Source organism: Catharus ustulatus, chromosome 21 (genome assembly GCF_009819885.2).
Source record: "Catharus ustulatus isolate bCatUst1 chromosome 21, bCatUst1.pri.v2, whole genome shotgun sequence".
NCBI lineage: Eukaryota > Metazoa > Chordata > Aves > Passeriformes > Turdidae > Catharus > Catharus ustulatus.
In genome coordinates this window covers 2,139,621-2,154,537 of record NC_046241.1, presented here as the reverse complement: position 1 = coordinate 2,154,537, position 14,917 = coordinate 2,139,621, and the positions used below count along the sequence as shown (strand labels likewise).

Below are 14,917 nucleotides of genomic sequence, written 5' to 3'. Positions count from 1 at the left end.
CTGCTGCTGGGAGAATGAGTTTGTTCCTCTTGGGTGATGATTGAGGACGTGAGCCAGTGCTCCAACTCACCACTAAATGGTGGTGGTCACTAATTTCTCAGAGCCCCGATTTTGACCAGAATTTCCAGCCCAGAGCCAAGTCATGCTATTCTGTGCACACAGAAAATGGGCAGAGAGAGAATTCTCCTCACTCAGACACCCAAAATCCTGGAATATTGTGCTGAGACATGTGCTCACTTAACCCTGTTTGACAGTAGCAGGAGCACAGAAAACAGCCTGGTGAGATTGCACTGCAGGATCATATCCTGGGTCTTGGGGAGATAGAAAGAGGAAAATTTTGATTAAAAGACAAAAATAATTAAAATATTTGCATGGGCTTCTCCCTTTTTTTCCTCGGCTTTAACAGACAGACAATCTTAATTTTTTTTCTTTGTATCTGTGGAACAAATTATCTGGGCAACTTCTGTTTTCCTTCAACAACTCTGCCGACACGTCCCAGTCACAAAAGGCTTGTGACGTGCACCTCATATCCTTAATATCTGATTAACTCTTCACTGATGATCTCCAATTTGGAGATTTTAATGAATCCAGGAGAAAAAAGAAAGCCATATCCAGTAACCATTACCCAAAAAAAAAGACCAATTCCATTCCTGCTAAAGACAGCAATAAAGAACCTGCTGTTCTGCATGGACTTAGAATTTGGCTGAACAAACCTGCAAATGTAGGGGAAATGTATGGGAAATGTAGGGGGAAATGTAGGGGGAAATGTAGGGGGAAATGTAGGGGGAAATGTAGGGGAAATGTAGGGGAACATTCCCCACTGTGGTTTAACATGGATCTGTAACATTTTCAATGAAACAACTTCCAGTTTATAGAAGTAACAGGAGAATTCTAAAGAGGTTTCACTTTGAATACTAGAAGACAGTTTTTCTTACTCACAAGGCTTATTGTTTCCAGCCTATGTTGAAAATAAAAAGTATTTCATGACTTGCAAAGATTCTCAGTGCTACTCTATGAAAAATCACTTTATAGTTCAGAGTTAGGAATGTACTGTTGTTAAAATGGCTTCAGGATATCTGGATCAAACATAATGGTGCTTGGGATAAAAACCCAGGGGTGAATTCTTCCTTCCACCCAAGGCAGAGCCAACAGGGCAGAGATTGTGCATTTAACTCACGGCACTCTCGCGCTGCGCCGTGGCAATGCCAGTGCCCTCTTTGCAATGATTTAGGCAGGATCTGAAGGTGTAAAAAGGAATTAATACACTGGGGGAAAGGACAATAAAATACCTCTAGGATGCCCTTGTAAGTCGAGGGATGCAGTAAAACATAAAGCCAACATGAACCAAAGGATTGCCAGGCCAGAACATCCCCCAAAGTGCTTTTTCCCCTCACTAATCCGTGTTTATAACCACAGACGGCGCTTTCCCACTCAGTCCTGGCTCTAAACCCGTGCTTTGCTCACACCCCCAGGCTGGCCTTGCCAAGCAAGCCCAAAGCACACAAAGACAGGTTTAATGGCAGAAAGATCTACATACAACCATTGATTCACTTTATCTTGGTATCTTCTTAATTAAAAATAATTCCAACAGCGAGAGACAGCAAGCCCCATGCAGGAGGGCAGCCAGCAGGAGCGGATCCATTTCCAAACCAGCTGCAATTTCTGACCCTGACTCTCCAGATTTCTCCCTAAACCCTTTTTTCTGCTTCTGGAGAATGAGATTCTGAGAGTTGCCCACTGGCATGGGCCAGCCTTGGGAACTGCAGCAACCACAATTCAGTGGCTCTCGTTTCTGGCAGCATGCCTAATGTTATCTTTGTTTGCATAATATAGCATCTACATGGAAAACACATATGGATCCATATTTATCAATCCTTTGAACATGCACCAGGATTAATGCGTTTAGGCATGCAAGACGTTCCAGATCATTAAAAGTAGGAGAAAAATCAAACCAAGAATTACACAGTTTTCCTACAGTGATGATAAATGGGAGAATTATTTTGAAGCTATTCTTCTATTTTCTTTTGAAATAAGGTAATTGGGCTCATTACCATAAAGCCTGCGGGTAAATTATTTTTCTCGGTAAGATGGTTGCATTTTTTTTTAAAGGAAGTGTAATCATCTGAACCCAAAGTTTGCTTTGAAGGATCTGTGCTGTGGCAGGAAGAAACACACAAATCCTAAAAGGTTGCTCTGTTCTACCACTCCCTGGGAAAATGAAAATTACACAGAAGTTCATTTGATTTCAAAGCTAATTCTAAGCATTCTTCAGCTCCTTCCTGTCCTGGTTTAGAGACAACCTAAGCTTGAAGCCCTTCTGATTATCACACGAGGTGCAGCTCTCTCCAGGCTGGGCAGGGCTGGCTGGAGTGATGAAGCATTCTTGTGCAGATGGGATCGGGAGGGGACACTTCTCCTTGATGTGATGGATTTTTTTCTGATTGTCAGATCAATGCCTGTCTGTTTATGTGTGGATCTCTAAAATAGATCCAAACACTCCCAACACCCAGTGGCCGACTGCTTTCTGTATGAGACCGGGAACAAAAAAAACTGAAAATGAATGAATGCAACTCACCAGTCTCTCTGACATCGGTGTCTTGTCTCCATCCGGCAAATGTTGTTCCAGAGCCAGCACAATACAATTGGCTATGATTGTAGCTAAAATCATGTATTCAAATGGAGTGGGGAACAGAAGTTAAAGAAGACACTGGACAATACAAGGAGAACCCCATCCAAATCCTGGTTCTACCCACAGAGTTGCATTAATTGAGCATTCTAAGATTTCTCATCTTTTTTTAAAGACATTTGGTCTCCTTGACTCCCTCAGTTCTTTCTGGGGTGTGTTTAGAAGAAAAGTAGGCAATTGGCTCTTCTCTTCTTTGAGAGTTAGAGACTCACACACAATCTGAGCTGCTCAAGGAATTTGGGAGCAAGAAAATGAAAGGTCCAAAGGAAATAAAAAACTATTAATACTTATTGATTTTCATTAGATTGATAAGCTAAACTGCCTCCAAATAGATTATACAGCTAAACACCATCTGCTGAATTTTTCTTCAGAAACATTTAACTTCAGCACATGGTGCAAATAAGTGATGGGCACAAAAAGTTCAATTTAAAGTACCTACCCAGGTCTAAAACATTAATTACTGTTCAATTGCAATGCCTACTCTTGGTGAGAATACAACCTTCAGTGCCTTTTTGGGATGTAGGAGGGAAGTGGGAATGGAAAAGTATCCAAATCCAGCACCAGGTCCCCCTCTGCTCTTTGCCACCATCTCCCACCCTGAGCTGTGCCGAGCCCCAGCTCTCCCAGGGTGGAGCCGTGCCACGGGCAGCAGCGGGGCCAAGGCGGCAATGGCTTCACTCAGCACCTTGGGGAGATGGACCCAGAACTGTGGGGAGATGGACTCAGAACCGTGGAGAGATGGACTCAGAAACACGGAGAGATGGACCCAGCACGGTGGGGAGATGGACCCAGCACCATGGAGAGAGGGACCCGGAACCACGGGGAGATGGACCCAGCACTATGGAGAGACGGACCCAGAACAGTGGGGAGATGGACCCAGCACCATGGAGAGATGGACCCGGAACCACGGGGAGATGGACCCAGCACCATGGAGAGACGGACCCAGCACCGCGGGGAGATGGGCTCAGCACCGCGGAGAGCTCAGCTCAACACCACGGGGAGCTCCTCTGAGCGCCGCGGAGAGCTCAGCTCAGCACCAGGGACAGCGCCGAGCGGCACCGCAGACACAACACCCTGAGGGCTCAGCTCAGCACGGCGAGGAGCTCGCTTGGGCACGGCGGGGAGATCGGTTCAGCATCGCGGGGAGCTCAGCGCAGCACCGTGGTCAGCTTGGCTCAGCACCACCATCAGCCCGGCTTAGCACACGAGCTCAGCTCAGCACCGTGGTCAGCTCAGCTCAGCACTGCGGCCAGCCTGGCTTCAGAACCATGGTCAGCGTTGCTTGACACCATGGTCAGCTCAGCTAACACTGTGGTCAACCTGGCTTCAGCACCGGGCTCAGCTCAGCTCAGCACTGTGGTCAGCCCGGATACAGAATCGTGGTCAGCTCAGAACCGTGATCAGCTCAGCTCATCTCAGCACCACGGTCAGCTCGACTCAGCACCACCATCAGCACAGTTGAAGCACTATGGTCAGTCTGGATACAGAACCGTGGTCAGCTCGGCTCAGAACCACGGTCAGCTCGTCTCAGCACAGTGGTCAGCCTGGTTTCAGCACCACGGGCAGCCTGGTTTCGGCACCATGGTCAGCCTGGTTTCAGCACCATGGTCAGCCTGGTTTCAGCACCACGGTCAGCCTGGTTTCAGCACCGCGGGCAGCTCGAGCCAGCACCGCGGGCAGCGCCCGGCCCCGCCCGCCGGCCCCGCCGCTCCGGCGCGGGGAAGGGCCGGTGGCTCCGCCGGTCCCGCCGGCTCCGCAGCGCCGGGGGTCTCCTCCCCACATCCCCCGGAAAGATGCAGCCGAATAGGCCAAGAGGAAGGAGAGGGAAAGACTGAGTCTACCCACGCAGCCAAGGCAATGATCTGCTTATCGTCAGGGGTTTGGGGCTTGTTTTCCAGACTTAAATGCAGGGAAGGAGAAATGGATGAGGAAATGCAGCAATCGCTGGAATTGTATAATATGGACAGAGAGATCAATCCGTGTTTGTGTGTGTTCAGAGAGAAGGGAAGTGCATTGACTCCACTGGTGTATTTTTCCTGTTAGCCCCTCAGGAAGTGAAAACTGGGGAAGTCTAAGCAGGAGCTGGCCTCTGTGGCAACTGAAAGTGTTGCTAGGAGGCTGGGAGGAGGCCCTGCTGATGTTAGCTGAGGATTAATAGGGGTGTGATATGAAATGAAAAGAAAACAACCAGCTCCCCTGAGACCCCCAGTGTAAAGCAGTCCTGTACACACACACACAAAATCTGCCCCCTGGGAGCCTCAGCCTGCTCCCCTCTGCTCACGGCTTACAACCATCACTCTGAGCAAAACCCCCTTCTCACTGCAGCTCACTTGGCCTGGGAGCTGGGTCTCAGACAGAAAGCATCTGCCCTTCCACAATACAGCAGATGATCCCTCTCCCCACTTACTGCCTCCTTCTGCCACAAGGCTTTGCTAATTTTAATTTTTTCTTCGTGTAGCCTAAGCTTAGGCTATGCACCCAATCAAAGTGCCATGATTCATGTTGATTCAAATGGATTCCGGAGGGGATGTGCTAAAACCGAGCTGCAATGATTGCATTCCTGGGATTTACCTGGGCTCTCAATGTCCCCTACTATCAATGCAGCTTCAATGCTAAGGTGTCACCATTTTTATCCCACATTCCTTCCTCTATTCACAGGAAGACAGAAGAGTTGATGGAAATAAAAATCAGGATTCATGGGCACGAATCTCACAGAACCTGACTTGAATTGTAGGAAATGTCAATCCATGCACCTGTACATCTCATCCCTAAAGACACCCTGACACGGCTTACACACACCCCCGGCATCAAGCACACCAAAAGCACCCTCGGTGCTCCCACAGAAGCGATTCCCTGATCCCCTGATTCCCATATTCCCATATTTCCAGGGCCGTGCATCATGTCGGGCACACGGTTCCCCAGCACACACACCCATGGCACAGCCCGATCCCAGCGTCTGCACCAGCACCAGCCACTCGCCCTGCGCTGCCTGGAGGGGTCTCTGTCCCTCAGCCTCCCTCTCCCCCTCCCCACCTTCCCCCGTGCCCACACAGCTCCCTGAAAGGATATGGCCACTCTGTTATTCGCTTGGCGTATTTCCGTATAACATTATCTTCACTGAAGATGAAGAGGGATCTGTTGACTGTGAAGCAGTTCTGTTTGACAGGGATGGGGTTGTAGAGAGCCATAGTCCTGGCTCTCTGAGCCATCGACTGTTTATACATCCTTTGGCCGGCTTGGGGGCCACCTTGCCGGCTGCTCCCTCTTCCAGCCCCGGCCGGCCCTCCACCTCCATAGCGGGTTGGCAGATCATCCCCAAACCGAGCCATCCTCGCAGTGCACGGAGCCGGGCGCTACAATCCAAACTGGCAGCCGAGGCGAGAGGAAGACGCATCACAGCGCGCAGCACTTCTCCCTCCGGGGGCTTCAGTTGCGGGATCGGGATCGATCGCGGCAGAAATAGATCGATATAGAATAAAACAAAAAATATCCCTTTTCCTTCCTCCACCCCCTGCGCTTCCCCGCCGCTGTGGCTGCCCGGGGGTCGGAGGAAGGCGCCGGGGCTCCGCTCACCTCCCCGCACAGGTGGCGTCTCTCCGGCCCGACCTCATGGCCCGGGCGGCGGGGGGTGGCCGCGGTGGCCGCGGTCCCTTGGGCGACCACGGGGCGCTGGGCTGGGAAGGGGCTGCGCTGCTGCTGTGCCCGCCGCGGGAGCGCTCCGCCGTGCCCAGCCCAGCCCGGCACGGCTCCGGCACGGCCCGGCCCCGCCGCATGTGATGCCCGGAGCCAATCGGCCGCGGCGGCTCCGCCCGCTCCAGTCACCGGCACCGGGGGGCGGGCGGGGAGGGAGGAGGGAGGATGGAGCCGGCCCGGCCCGGCCGCCGCCGCCCACCCCGGTAAATACGGCGGAGCCGCGGCCCCTCCCCGGGGGAAGGAGGGCTCGGAGCCCCCGCCCCTGCGCGGCGCTCGGGGGCACAGCCCCGGCCGGGGGTGCAGCGCTGGGGTGGGTGGGGGGCACAGGCGAGGCAGCCCCCGCGCCTGCGCGCCGCTGCCCAGATGTGCCCTGCCCAGATGTGCCCTGCCCAGATGTGCCCTGCCCGGACGTGCCCGGCCCAGCTGCTGCACCCACGGGTGCCCCGAGCACAGCGGCTCCCGTCACCCCGGCCGTGCCCTCAGAGCCCCGCGGGCGCCCAGGGCGGGGGGGTCACAGTGTGAAATGGGGTGCGGTGCTCGCCTGGCAGCCCCCGGAGCTCGGGGCCGGGCACGGGCGGTGCGGGGCGGGGGCTGCGGTGCCCGCAGCGCTCCCGGGGCTGGGCCGGTGCGGGGATGTGCGGCACGGGCTGGCTGCGAGCGGAGCTGCGCCCTTCTGAACAACTTTGTTTCTCCTTGGTTTGAATGACTCCTGCAGAGCGCTGGATACCTTTAATCCTGTATTTATGGATGAAATCCTTTAATCCTGTTTATTCCAACACCCTCTGTTGCTTCCCCTCAGCACAAGTCAGAGGGATAACTCCTCCTTGTTCCTGGAGCGCCGCACGGCATCACTCACTGCAGTAGCTGGCGAGGAAACGCTTTTGCATTTTAGGCTGAATTTGGGTTAGAAACTATTAACTTTGAGAGAGGACCCTCCGGAGAAGTCAGGGCTGTCAACAGGGGGACATTTTCACTTCCTCCAGAGCAAGGAAAGCCTGGACTCTACCGCTAATGTGGTTTTTGCCTTAGTCATCCAAGCTCAGTGCAAAACCAACCCACCGACCAGGCAAGCCTGGAGCAATAACATCTGCTGGCTTCAGGAGCCAGTCAGAGGGCTGACAGCAGCCACAAGTGACACAAATAAGGTCTGGCAAGACGCAAAGGGTGACTCTCCGGAAGGAACTGGCTCCTTACGCCGGGGCTGGGTGTCTGAAGGGCTCTCGCTCACTGCAGCACAGCCAGAGACGCTCCCGGAGGCGGCACCGGCAGCCGAGGGGAGCCGGGAGCGGCTCCGAGGCACGGAAAGCAGCGAGGGAAGGAGGTGAATCACATCCTGCTGCCTCCAGGGTCGCAGCCCCCGGCACCGACAGGGGTCTGCAAGCCCCGGCACCAGGGCAGCGAGAAGCAGCTCCAGCCCGGAGGTTTCCTTCCCCTGCAATAAAAGATGTTTTTCCCCTCCCCAGGTTTGGGTAATTTGCAGATTAAGCTGAGTGCTGGAGTCTTTGGGAAAAGCTTTGCCCAGAGACAGATGCTGGAGTGGTTCAGCGTCCCTGCTCCACTCAGAGACCCTGGCAGAGATTCCAACAAGGGTTTCCTCCTGGGAGTCTTTCCCCCTGAGCACTGCTGAGCTGATCCACACAAACGGGAAAGTTCCCTTATTTTGTGGATTGAGAAGGAGGGTGCAGGGAGCTCTTCTTTCTTTAAATTTTCCCTGAAAAGCATTTTTAGCCTCACTGCATTGTATTCTATGATGGATTTATCTTTCATCTGAAAGTCAAGTTTCCCCCTGGTGACTTATTTACTCATTTCATTTTTATTAAACCTACTTACTTAGTGGTTTAATTTTTCACTTTTGTGCTTCTGGCCACTACATCTCCTGCATCCTTTTTCAGTGGAAAAGTCTGACTTTTTCTCAGTGACCATTAGAAGAGGAAATGCCATTTTCAATAATCCCTCACCTCTTCAGATGGAAATCAGTGTATGGAGAAAAAAAATACATTGGTTTCCACAAATCTTCATCCTGCTGTGCTTACAGAATCGGGGGATGGATGACACATGCTCTGAAAAGGCAAAAAAAAATTTTAATTGTCTTTTACATCAGTTCTTACTGAGAATCAGGGAAAATCCTGACCTCCATTCCTCCTTCTCTCTTCCTACAACCACCAAACCCCTCTGCCTCTCCCAGAACAAACTCCCCACCAGAGCACTGCAGTGAAATCAGCAGCCAGGGCGGTGGGGGTGTTTGTGACTGAGAGAAAATGATGTGAGCGTGTCGTGAGGATGCTCTGCTAAACCGGTTTGCCCTTTCCTCAATCTGCATGCTCAGGGCTTTTTTCCTGGATTGTTTTTTTTCACACCCTAAGGAAGATCACGCAGACCTTAAGCACTGAAAGCCTTAAAGAACAGAAGGAGATTGCAATTGTGAGGATTATTTGGCTTCGAGAGGGGAAGCCTCAGGATTTAGTTGGGCTTTTTAAGATTAGGAGAAAAGCAGGGGAGTTAAGAGAAAGCAAAAAATTTGGAGCACCGAAACAGGTCAGACATCCATAATCTCCCTTTACAGGAGGGCAAAGAGCATTCCATGGAAAATTCTAAAAATGGACTCAGTCATGAGTGGCTCCTCCTCGCAAGCCCCGAAGACAGAGGAGAGTAAATCACTCTGCTCTCAGCACTGCTTAGCAAGGAGCCTTCCTCCTCCCTGAGCAGCTTTGCCAGGCAACCGAGCGTTTCCCTGGACTTTCACTTCCATCCCAAGGCTGAGGCAGGTGACTGGGCTTAATGGAGCAGCACTTCCATCTGGCCAGGCACAGTCAGGGCAGAGAAAACGGCCCAGAATGGCAGAGCATTGCCTGGCACACAGGGAACAGGGCAGGCACTCCTGGCTCTGTTTGTTTGCCCTGGCAGGGCAGCTCCCTGGACACTCTGGATCCATCCCTTGAGGGGTTTGGGCAAATCACAAAGTGGATTTCCAGCCTGCTGTGCTCCAGAGGTTTCCAGCATGAGGGACAGAGGCTAAAATTTAGGGACACAACCCCAACATCCCCCTCTGAGCAGCACAGAGTGGGGACATTTGCAAAAACAGCAGCAGGAAAGATTTCTTCCTTCAGGAGAGGAAAGGACTGCCTCCATGCCCTGACTTCCCTGGATCCTGCCCCGCACCTGGAGGGGCTCAGAGGGAAGGTCAGAGTTCCCCAGCACACCTTTCGTCCAGGTGAGCTCAGGGAACTGCAGGTAGACTGATGTTTACTCAGAATTTGCAAGGCTGAGTCAAAAAAGGAGCCTTTACAATCCCATCTTGAGGCTCTGGATCCAAGGTATTGGCAAGCAGAGCAGCTCCCAGGAGCACATTGCCTTTAAAAATAAACAAACAACACAGACTGCACATCTCCTTCCAGCCCACGGGAAGGTCCAGAGCTTCAGGCCAAGAACAGCAGCTTCCCAAGGTGTTCCTGGCCAGGGATTTCTCCTCTCCTCACTCCCATTCTGAACCAGCTGTGCTGGAGGAAAACCCTGCTGCCATGCAGGCAGAGGAGTCTGTTAAAGCTGGCACTCAGGTCTGCCAGAGGATGTAGAATGGCTTTATGTAAAATCCATGAGGAAGATGCTCTGATACTTTTTATTGAGAATAAGAGAGTGAACAAAGGGAAAAGAGGCCTTTTGAAGATATAACTCCTCCTATGCAAGTCCTGATCATGGCACTGCTTAGTGTCCTAAACCCCCAGGGCCTGTTACCCTCAGCTGCTGCACAAATGTGGAGCAAGAGAGACCCTGAGCTCATGGCTTGGGGTGGGGGCACTGCTGCAAAGCCCCCAGGCTGGCACAGCAATTGCTCTGCATGAGGGGCTGCACTGTCCCCCCAGGCTGGAGCCATCCCAGTCCCACAGCAGCACACAGCTCTCCCAGGCCAACACAGAGCAAGGGGTGTTTAAAGGATCAGCTGGAAGGGATCTGAGGAAAGGAGGATGGAGGGATGGTGCCTGGAGCACACAGTAGGGCAGGGACAGAAACAGGAGCTGGCAGCCCCTGCTCAGCACCTTCCCCACGTCACCTCCCCACCCTGGGGGACCCCAGGGGACAGGAGCTGCTGTGCTCCTTCTGCTCCTCCTGAGCTGAATTCCTCTGTAGGTGGATCACGACTCCAAACCCAGCTGCTGGCTGTGGCAGGAGCCAGCTGAGTTCAGCCCCAGGTAGCTCAAAAATGAGGTTTTCAGCTCAGGAAACATTTCAACAAGCAGGACCAATGTCTGAACAACACCACGCAGGAAAATTCACAGGAAATAACCAGGAAATCACAGGACACAGGGACACAAAGCTGCCCAGGGGCTGAAGAGGGACAAGAAACCTCAGTGATGCTCAGAGTTCCCTTCTGAGCTCCAGCACCACCAGAGCAGGGTTTGCTCTGTGGGGAAGCAACGTGTTTGCACTCAGACAGTGCCTGTGGCAGAGAGCTGCCAGACAACGAGAGATAAAAGGGACTTAAAAGCAATCAGGCTTCATATTTTTTATTTTGCACAGCATTTCTGAGATCATTTCTACCCCATTGGTCTCCAAGACCAGCCAGCAGGGAATGACAACTTCACACCATCTCTTCCATTATTTGGACCTCAATTTAACTGAGGACTTGATCACCAGGAGAGGGAGATCTGGGGAGTCTTTGCCTTTCAGTACATATCTGTCTGTGGTAATCCTCCTTAAGATTCAGGTCTCTCCTCTCCTTAGGCTCTTCTGAACATTTGCCTGGATGCTTCTCAGTGTCTTGATGTCAAAACAGCTTTTCAAATCTGACTTTATCTGAACTTGAGTCGTGTACAGGCTCAGCTCTGCAAGAGCTTCACTCTGGAAATCCAAGAGGCAAAAACATCCTGAGAACTCACAGAGCACCAGGTCCAGATCTGCAGCCAGATGTACAAAAAAGTCAGAGAAATTTGGGAATTTCACCAGTCAAAGGTTAATGCAAGCTGAAGACAAAACCCAGCCCTTCTGAGCTTGTCCCCCACAGGAGTTTGCTGGACATTACTCAAAGTTGCCAGTGCATCAGGTGTCAAATCCCAGTGCAGCAGGAGTCACACCCTGCCTGGGTTATTTTCAGTGTCATTGATTAAAGACAGAGAGCTTTTCATCTTCTCAGTGACGAGCAAGAGAAACTATTCAGGCATAGAAGAGAAATGATCAGCCAGGGAACTGCTCCATGCTCACAGCTGCCACGTTTTGGGATGAAATTAAAGTGTAGGAGAGCCCAGATTCCCAAAGTTGTCTGAAATTTTGAATAATTTGGGGACTGAAGCAGAGCACCACATTTCAAAGCCATCTCCTTCCTCAGCTGGAGGATGGCTGTTGCTGTGGGGTTAAGGGAGAAAACAGAGCCCTGCAGCTGCCATGTGGGTTTCTGCACCCAACAGCTGCAAAAATGTGGCCAAAATGTGTTTGCAACATCAGTGATCAGGCTCTGGTTTATGCCCCACACCTGAGAGAGGGATGGAGGGGGAACAGAGAACCTCTATGGTGCTTTCTTGTACCAAAAAAAAGCCTTTGCTCTGGAGCAGCTGAAAACAGCTGGCTGGGTGAGCCCAGCTCCCAGAAGGCATCACTGTGGAGCAGAGAACAACCTGCAGCAAGGACAGCAGTGATTCCTGCAGCTGCAGCCAGTGAGAATTCACTTCATCCTTTGGAAATGCCCTGCAGCTCGAGCCAGGGTGGTGGCACCCACCTCACACATCTCCACCTCTGCTGGAAAACAGGGAAAGGCTCCTGGGACTGTCTCTGAATCCATCCCAAATATTCCCATTTTCAAGCTGGGTTTGGCCTTTCTAACTAGGAAAGGGAATAGGGTTTAGTGCCACGTGGTCAGATGGCAGGAGACAAGGAGCAGTTTCCCATATGGGGTCTTCAGTTCATTATAGCACAACCAAAATGGATCATGCATGCAAAAATGTGGGCAAGACATCTTAAAAATTGGGTATTTAATTAACTTTTCCTGGGTGAGGTTGGAGATACCTTCACTCACATGTGCCATACACAGAAACAAAGCCAGGGCAGTGGGAATTTCTGCCCTTTTCACAAACCCTGCAGGTGCAGGAGTCATTGTGGCCAAAGTGCTGCTGTTTGTGCTCTACAGAGCTGAGGTTTGCTGGCCAAGTGCTGAAACCAGAGCCAGGACACCTGGGGGTCCCCAAGGCTTTGTCACGGGCACACAGCCACACCTCCAGCCTTTAAATCCCTATTTCCCCCATCTCAAAACAGGCATCAAGATTCCCTTGCTCGTGTTTTCCCTGTTTGAGCTGTTCCATGATCCTGGGATGTTCTCTCCTCCTCTGCAGAGTGCTCAGCTCAGCTCCACTTCAAACTCTCTCGGGACCTGCAATCCACCACTCCAATCCAAGGTCTGATGAGGTGCTCAGTGAGCTGCAGTTAATGAGGAATGGCTGTCACTCTGTCTGGGACTGGATCAGGAGCAGAGCAGCAAGCACAGATAATAGGAATTTAAAAAAAAAAAATTTAAAAAAGAAGAAGAAGAAAGAAAGCAATGCCCACTGCACAATCTTACAGTTTTCTAAATCTGAAAGGTTAATGCACATGGAAAGGGAGAAACACAATAAAAAGCTCTGCAGCTACAGATTAACTCTCACTTCCTAGAATCTGTTATTGTTCTTAAGGAAGATATTGAGAGGCAGGAACAGGAGCTGCTGCCCTACTTCCACTGCCTTGCGCTGGGAGTTGGGGTTTGGGTTTGCTTTTACGCCTTTCAGTCTCTCCCTCCTTTGTTTTTTTTTTTCCCAAACCTGCAGTGAAATGCGAACGAGAAGCAGGCGGAAAGCTGAATAAAGGCAGGCAGGGAATCCCCCAGGCCTGGGGCAGGCTCGTGCTTGGGGAAGCAGCTCGTCCTTACCCCAAACCCAGGCCAGGCAGGAGGGGAGCGGCTCCGGTGGAAGCCCCACATCCATCAGAGCGATCCGCTTGGCTCGGGTGCTCCTTGTTTGTTCAGCTAATGGTGAAAGTTATGTCCACATTCCCGTCTAAATTAAGTATTCAGCTATTTTACAGACGCGGTAAGTCGGTCAGCCCTAGCCTCAGTAATTAGGGCTTACTGTTTAATTAATCTCTTGTGGTCACACAGAGTCTCTATCACTCTGTTGGCTCACACGGCGCAGGGAGGAGAGGAGGATTTCATCCCTTAAACTGATCCCACTGCCCAGACGGGAGGAAAGAGGAAAGGGGAGCTGCTCTCTCTCACTGATGGGGAATGGGGAGCTGCTCTCTCGCTGAAGGGGAAGGTGGGGATGGGGAGTGAGCAGAGCCCGCAGAGTGCTCTGAGCTCGCTGTCCCGGAGCCGTCACACGGGGATGGGGAGGAGGGACCCGCCCTGCCCCACCTTTGCTCCCCCCTGCCCGCAGCCTCCCGGCTCCCTCCCAGGGATCAGGGACCAGGGACCGCGGCTCTGGGGACACCCGAGTGTCCCACCCTGGCAGCTGCAGCCCCAGGGAGGCTCGGGCAGGAGCCGCGTTTTCACTCGCTGCAAACGGGAGAGTGTGAAGGAGTCACAGCTCCTCGGGAAATAGAATCACGGGATTTTTAGGCTGGAAAATGCCTCTAAAGTCATCGAGTCCAAGTCACCCAGCGCTGCCAAGGCCACCATGTCCCCATGTCACATCCACAGGACATTTAAATCTTTCCAGGGGTGGTGACTCCAACCTCCCTGGGCAGCCTATTCCAGTCCTTGACACCCTTCGAGAGAAGCAATTTGCCCTCATATCCAATCTAAACTTCCCCTGGAGCAACTCGAGACCATTTCCTAATGTTTTAGCAAGGTATTGGGGGGAAGCAGAGCACAGCCAAACAGAAACGTGGTAAAGGCTGAAAATCAGCTCCCAGGGTGCCAGAACAGGGGGAAAACTCTCAACGGACCGAGATTCCCGCATTAAAGTGGCAAATAAACAATGTCAGTATTTTATTCGAGCTAGAGCCAGCGGGAGGGGCTAAGAGCGAGCTAATTAGTGTCGACCCTAAATACATAAGCAGGTGATTACCCACATTTTAAGGTGCCTTTCGATTTCAGGCTGTCAAGGAAAATACTCTGGAAACCCAAGAGGTCCCGTGGAGGGATCGGTAGCACACGCTGCCCTGAGCTGGTGGCCGAGGGACAGAAACCAACGAGGATCTGAACTCCTCGGATTGGGAGAGGACGGGAAAATTCCTCGGAGAAAATCAACACCCCCAATCAACACCCCCAAGCTCCGCCTCTCCCTGCCTGGCTCCAGGATGCCACGATGGGCACCCCTGGGACAGGGACCACGCTGAGCGGCAGCCCTGGGGCGGGGAGCACTGCCCATCCCTGGCCAGCCTCCAGGACAGCATGCATTCTGCAGGATCCGTCTCGCAGGATCCATCCCTCAGAATCCATTCTCAGGATCCATCCCGCAGGATCCATTCCCAGGATCCATCCCTCAGGATCCATCCCCAGGATCCATTCCCAGGATCCATCCCCAGGATCCATCCCTCAGGATCCATCCCCAGGATCCATCCCCAGGACCCATCCCACAG

At 52.2% G+C, this 14,917-nt stretch overlaps 1 protein-coding gene across 19 annotated transcripts in view; it reads right to left on the bottom strand.

Moving 5' to 3' along the window:
• Window positions 1-6,371, bottom strand: part of CACNA1B (calcium voltage-gated channel subunit alpha1 B) — a 292,874-nt gene extending 286,503 nt beyond the window's left edge. For 12 of the 19 annotated variants that reach the window (XM_033077554.2, XM_033077562.2, XM_033077557.2 and 9 more), the window contains exons 1-2: window positions 5,756-6,370; window positions 2,576-2,681 (exon numbers count right to left, since the gene is read on the bottom strand). In XM_033077554.2, coding sequence (XP_032933445.1) covers window positions 2,576-2,681; window positions 5,756-6,015 — 366 coding nt within the window. In that variant the 5' untranslated portion in view covers window positions 6,016-6,370. Of the gene's footprint in view, window positions 1-2,575; window positions 2,682-5,755 lie in introns of all 19 variants that reach the window. The other 7 variants (XM_033077555.2, XM_033077556.2, XM_033077560.2 and 4 more) reach the window with 1 other exon arrangement.
• Between the last annotated feature and the right edge of the window lie 8,546 nt (window positions 6,372-14,917).